The following is a 6,503-nucleotide window of genomic DNA, read 5'->3' on the forward strand; positions in this document are numbered from 1 at the left end:
ACAGGTGTGTGTGTGTGTGTGTGTGTGTGTGTGTGTGTGTGTGTGTGCATGCTCAGTATCCCAGTATCAGTCAGTGTCTGCAGGCCTAGCCCTCATTTCCCAATGGGACCAGTCTGCAGACAGCGAGCAAACCCCTAAGGGGGGAAAATGGCAGGGGTGTGAAGAGAGAGGGTGAGGAGGGTCATGTCTGGAATAAGTGAGTGTCTTCTCCTTCCTCCTACCCTATGCTTATGCAGCCTCAGGAGCTGCCCAGAACCTCCATGCTAGCTCTGCTCCACCTCATAGGACAATAAGGTTTCCCGCCAGAAGTGGACTTCCCATTAGTTCACCTGGGCGCCCAAGGAACGTTTCTGTACTCTTCCAGGAACTCAGCAAACATATGCAAGATGATTTTCATTGGAAGCTGTTAAAAGCACAATGGGTAAAAAGAACCCATATACACGCTCACTGACTCCCATGTCCCCAATCCACCCCCCCACACACACATACACATGTCCATGACACAAACACACTTTCTCAAGAGACATCTAGATCTATCAGAGAAGGCCTCTCAGACTCTGCAAGAGAGCGTTCGTAGGCTGGAATCCAGTTTTTCCATCACAGCATGGTCATCCATATTTTGGACAAGGCATTGAAGCCTGGTTATTTGTTACTCTTCCAAGTCGTCAGATTGTCCCCAGTGCACGTTCCACGTGGTTTTAGTCTTAACCAAGTGAGGGAATAGGAGGAAGTACTTTTCAATGTAAAGAGAATTGGGTGCACACCACCAGCTGGCCAGTGGTTTTGACCTCCCTCCTCCTGGTCTTGACACCCTCCCCCACAGCCCCACACACAAAAGTTTCCTCATCTTTGAGGTGAGAAGGATAAATCTAAATTTGGGACATTGCAGCGGGGGCTCTGACACAGGGAACCTGTCCACATTTACATCGGTTTAAAGATAATCACCTCACTACAAAGGAGCATGGGCTAAGAAGCTAACACATGAAAGAATTTGCTGAAAAATAGTAAGTCTTTGGGTTAAAATTGTCTGGGGTTCTTGCCAGTTCAAGGTTGGTTAATCTCTGATCTTATATATCTTTGGCTCTTAACTTTTTGGTCTTAGAATTCAGTTAAACACAGTGTAAAGTCTAAAACCAAGAAGCTTGTTTAAATTGCAGTTCTTAAGAGGCATGAACTTGGATGCTGGGAGGAGTCTCAACACCCACTAGAAGCCTCTGGTGGGACAAGGGTATGAAAAAGGAAGACGTGCCTCTCAGTCCGCTATTGAGACAACACGCGCCAGACGCAGCACTTCTTAACTCTCCATGGTGGAAGCTGGAGCCAGAAATTGCCCCGACCTGGAAAGTGTTTCTTTGTTGCTCTTAAACTGAGGAATTTGTGTTGCATCGGAGTCTGTTATAAAGTGTGTCTTGGGGCAGAGCGCTTACGGTGTGTGTGTGTGTGTGTTGTTGTTGTTGTTGTTGTTGTTGTTGTTTGTAAGGTCAAAAAAGAAAAGAAAAAAAATTAAAGGATGGTTCCGGTGGCGTCAGAAAGGTGAGAGACTCAGGCTTTGAAAACGGTCACACTCTGCCCTTTAACGTCCACGCCCTCCCTCTGGACTGCTCCGGAGCAGACAATTCAATTGACTTCTTTTGTATCAGGTTTTACTGCTGCGAACCCCTAGGGTCTCGATTTGCTCTCCGAAGAAACGTGCCCCACTGAGCTGTCCTCCGAGGCAGCCCCTCCTGTGGCCCCATTTCTTTCCCGGGGCGGGGTAAGGGAGGGGAGGCCCACCCCAAAGCCGGCGTCGCTGGGGACAGGCGCCCGCACCAGAGTCAGGCTCCGGAGCAGCGGCCCGCAGGCGCGCACCCCCGGCCCCTGCGCGCAGCGTCTGGAACGCCTGGGGAGCAGGAGCACGTCACCTTCCAACCCCACCCGCCCACTGTGCCAACTTTACAAGAGTCCTTTAAAGGTCCGGGAAAGAGATTGATAGAAGCCCGGAACCGAACTCAGGCCAGAAGCCCGCCCTCGCCCGTGGTATGGGGATGGAGAATTTCCCCAACGCGGACCGCCCAGACTGTTGGCAGTTTCTGCGCCCACCGCTGAGGAGGAGCGAGCTCCGTGGGTCATCCGCTAACGCCGTCTGGGCCACTGGCGCGTACCACTAGGGCCTTTTGTAGCTGCGCGATGACGCCGCGCGTTGCTGCCCCAGCCCTGGGGCGGGAGGGCCCAGCTTTGCGCTTCGCGCGCAGGCAGGCGGCAGGCGCCGCGGGCTGCAAGCGCCCTTGGAGCCACGAGCGCCGCAGGTACCCGCGGGAGGAACAGGCGGAAAGGAGCAGGAGGAGCCCCGGGCCGCGCCGGCCCCGCCTCCTCCCTGCCCTAGGAGCTCCCACCGCTAGGAGAGCCTCCCCAGCCCCCGCGCCGCGGGCCGGGCCCCCGTGCCTCCTCCCCGCCGGCACCCCGCACTCGGTGATTGGCTGGCGCCGCGGGTCCCTGGCACGCGCCTGTGGATGTAGTTATAAGAATCCTCGCGTGCCGGCCCTCAGCTGCAGCAAGTCGGCCACAGCCCTCCCCAGCGCTGCGCGGGCGCCGCCAGAGCGCAGCAGCCGCAGCACTCCAGGGAGGCCGGGGGTGGGAAGCGGGCGGGCCAGCGCCACTGCCTCCCGCGCAGGACCCGGGAGAGAGGAAGGGAGAAGGCTGCCAGACGAGCAAGAACTGCAACATCAAACTTTCAGAGAACCACCTCAGGCCACCAGTCCCTCCCTCGGGCCCACGGCAGCGCAGAGCATGGACGCCGTGCTGCTAGAGCACTTCCCCGGGGGCCTGGACGCCTTCCCGTCTCCTTACTTTGACGAGGAGGACTTCTTCACTGACCAGTCCTCTCGGGACCCTCTGGAAGACGGCGATGAGTTGCTGGCCGAAGAGCAGGCCGAGGTGGAGTTCCTCAGTCACCAGCTGCACGAATATTGCTACCGCGACGGGGCGTGCCTGCTGCTGCAGCCCGCGCCTTCAGCTGCCCCGCACGCGCTCGCCGCGCCGCCCTCGGGGGGGCCCGGCGAGCCCGACGACGGCGGCGGCGGCTACTGCCTCGAGGCGGGGGCGCCCCCCGGCGGTTTCCCTTACTCGCCCGGCTCGCCGCCGTCGTGCCTGGCCTACCCGTGCGCAGGGGCGGCCGTGCTGTCCCCGGGGGCCCGGCTACGCGGCCTGAGCGGAGCGGCGGCCGCGCGAAGGCGGCGGCGGGTGCGCTCCGAGGCCGAGCTGCAGCAGCTGCGACAGGCTGCCAACGTGCGCGAGCGGCGGCGCATGCAGTCCATCAACGACGCCTTCGAGGGTCTGCGCTCGCACATTCCCACGCTGCCCTACGAGAAGCGCCTCTCTAAGGTGGACACGCTGCGCCTGGCCATAGGTTACATCAATTTTCTCAGCGAGCTGGTGCAGGCCGACCTGCCCCTGCGCGGCGGCGGCGCCGGTGTTGGCGGGGGACCCGGCGGCGGCGGCCGCCTGGGCGGGGACAGCCCTGGCAGCCAGGCCCACAAGGTCATCATCTGCCATCGGGGCACCCGTAAGTGCGTCCGCATTCCAGCTCGGAAAGACGGGGATGGGCATGGGAAGGTCCCAGAGGGGCTAGATGAACAGACCGACAAGTCGACCAACGGATAGATGGTCCGTGGGCACCGGCGACCTTGAGCTCGAGCTGGCCTTTCTCAAATATTTTTTCTGCCACTTTGACCGCGGCTCAGAGGGCGCAAGACCTCGATGGACTTGCAGCTCCTGGGGTTCCGGGGAGGGGGCGCTGGGGGCTTGAGGGGTGGAGGAAGAGTGTCATTCCAATGTAACCTAAGACTCCTATCGAGGTGTCGGGGAGGAAATCCTAAAGAACCGGAGGGCTCCACTGGGAGTAGAGTTGGACATTCACAGTCTGTTTTCTCTTTTCACTTCCTCAGGGTCCCCCTCCCCCAGCGACCCGGATTATGGCCTCCCTCCCCTTGCAGGACACTCTCTTTCATGGACTGATGAAAAGCAACTGAAAGAACAAAATATTATCCGAACAGCCAAAGTGTGGACCCCAGAGGACCCCAGAAAACTCAACAGCAAATCTTCCTTCAATAACATAGAAAATGAACCGCCCTTTGAGTTTGTGTCCTGAGAAATCCCAGACTTGCCTGAGGATCTGATTATGTCTCTGTGCATATTGTACATGTAAATATAATGTAAATGTAATTTAAGAATCACATTTTTCTAATGGCAATCAACTGTTATTTATCTATTTATTATGCTATCAAGTTAATGAAATAGATGATCTCTTTTTAAATATATAATTTATATAATTTATCCTGATTTTCTAAAAATATGCAATAGCCTATGATTTCCCCCAGCACCTTTGGCAGAACTTTGCATTGTTGGAAGAACTCTGGCCAGAAAACTTCATGATAATTTATTGTCAGATGTGGTTTATTTCTAAGCGATGTTAATAAATGTTATTTACACATTTTTCTGAAAGTTGTTTAATACATGATGGGGGTGGTAGCTATATCTCTAAAAAGAATTAACCCACTCTGTAAAAGGTAACTAGACCAGAGACTCAAAACGCAGCTATCTAGTAAGAAATCACATTTTAATAAGATTTAGCTTAAAAGGAGGGCGTTAGAAGGTGAGGGATGTCCAACCCTATTCCCAGGGCTCAGCTCTCTTAAAAGCAACCTTCATCTGCATCGCCTGCCCTAAATAGTGACTTGCCTGTATTTTTATCCTAGCTTCCAAACACCCTATGCGGCAAGTAGGTCGTGCTGTATTTAGTATTGCCATTTTTCGGAGAGGAAAAGCTGAGGCTCCGAGACGATGTTTGCCTCACCCAAGGTCACCGACCCTGCCTAATCACAGTGTGCGAAGTGAATGCTCTGTGTGCGGTGGGAACAGGAGGCTAGTTTCCGGCATGGCCTAGGGAAGGGGTCTTTCTGCTTTCGTGGGCTGTAGAGAAAGGGTTGCTCTTGAGCTGCCCTGTGGCCTATCCCTTCTGCAGCATCAGGTACGTGGAACTCTGACGTAACCTCTTAAAGGAGATGGGGTAGGGGACGGTGGGTGCTGAGACCGGAAGACCCCTCGGATGCCTCCCAACAAAATCCAGGGTCTTTTAGGTAAGGTGAGAAGGATCGTGCCCTCTCCTTCAGCCACTTCTGCAAGGGCTTATTTCTAAAACTGATTGCATTTTGCCTCCGACAGAATCTCGTCTTCCTTGGCAAGCCGACTCGGGAGAAGGCCAGCCTCGAGCGGAGGGCGCAGGTTCGCCCCCTAGCGACCGGGAGAAACTCGAGGGCGCGGCCGGGGTAGCTCAGCCGGAAGCCCTGGAAACCCCGTCTGCCGCGACTCTCTTCGGCTACCACACTTTCCCTGCACTCCCGGCGTCTTCCGCTGTCTGTCGGAGCTCGGACTTGCGGCGGCTGAGCAGGGTCCCGCGCGCGCTCTGACGCCGCGGGCACGAAGGGAAGGCGCGGAACGGGGTCGCGCGCGGGAGGCGCGCGCCTTCGCTCGGAACCGCCGCCCCCGCACGACTCGGGCGCAGGCCGGGCGAGGCGCTACTCCCCCCTGGCCCCGGCCTAGTCCTCCAAGGTACAATCAGGAACTCCCCGGTACCCGTGGCCCTGCTGAAGGACAATATGTCGGCAGCATGCTAATTGCTTTAACCTAGTTTCAGACCCACCGAGGGGTTCCCCGCGCACCGCGGGTGCCATGGATGTCGTCCAAGAGCAATTAAAGCAAGGCCGCAAGCCCGACCCCGCAGCGCAGCCCAGCCAGACACGCGGAGATTCTGGGTCGCGAAGCGCCGAGGAGGCCCTTTGCTGTGGACCCTCTTACCCCTTTCAGCCTTCGCGGCCTTCCCCTCAAAGATGGAGATTTCACACTGGAGAGAATTTGGGAATGAGTGAAAATAATTTGATTTTGACCTGTATTAGGGCCTCATTAAACACGAAAGTTGCTTTTGCACAAATGCTTCTATCAGGCATGTAATCTCATTACACTCATTAGAAAGTCAAATGTTAGGCAGACTTCTAATTATAAGTTATGTAAGTATTGTACCATTTCCTTGGGCTGTGTAGACCTACGTTTCAATTGGATTGGGTAATGTGGCACTCGGCAGTTAAAACACTACAATCATTGTGATGTGGCACCTTTTATTTTGTGTGCCACTTTTTTTGTGATTCAATGCTTCAACACATCCTTTAGTGCGGTGCAGATGAAGCGGAAGAGCCGGGCTGAGCCTGTAAAACACCAGGGTCTCTATCTTGTCACTCTTCTGTCCTGACTTGGCAAGTCCCTTTAAACACAACCTTCAAAGAGACTGACAGCTTCTTTTTATTTACTCATAATCTATTCATTCTAGTGTAGCAATTCTTTAAAAAATGCGGCAGTAAAAGCAGAACAAACGTATCATTTCAGAGTCTCCTTTGGCGTCAGACAGGCCTGAGCTGTGCTTGGTGCTCCTTGTGGCAGCGCCAGGCTGGAAAGCCTCTGGCCTGGGGCATCTA

The 6,503-nt window shown here is 55.3% G+C and overlaps 1 protein-coding gene across 1 annotated transcript; it reads left to right on the forward strand.

The window, feature by feature from the left end:
* Positions 1–2,534: 2,534 nt before the first annotated feature.
* Positions 2,535–4,471, forward strand: PTF1A (pancreas associated transcription factor 1a). The gene is made up of 2 exons (XM_033100793.1): positions 2,535–3,541; positions 3,924–4,471. Exons 1-2 carry the CDS (start codon positions 2,767–2,769, stop codon positions 4,124–4,126), a joined length of 978 nt encoding a protein of 325 aa, XP_032956684.1. The 5' UTR covers positions 2,535–2,766; the 3' UTR covers positions 4,127–4,471.
* The last annotated feature ends 2,032 nt before the right edge of the window (positions 4,472–6,503 follow it).

The sequence above is a fragment of the Rhinolophus ferrumequinum genome, assembly GCF_004115265.2.
Source record: "Rhinolophus ferrumequinum isolate MPI-CBG mRhiFer1 chromosome 5 unlocalized genomic scaffold, mRhiFer1_v1.p scaffold_110_arrow_ctg1, whole genome shotgun sequence".
NCBI lineage: Eukaryota > Metazoa > Chordata > Mammalia > Chiroptera > Rhinolophidae > Rhinolophus > Rhinolophus ferrumequinum.

Bases quoted from the DNA above. Each gene is read 5' to 3' on its own strand.
- PTF1A (XM_033100793.1), top strand. From the start codon at position 2,767: ATGGACGCCGTGCTGCTAGAGCACTTCCCCGGGGGCCTGGACGCCTTC. The intron at 3,542-3,923 runs GTAAGTGCGTCC...TCACTTCCTCAG, and splicing joins CATCTGCCATCGGGGCACCC to GGTCCCCCTCCCCCAGCGAC.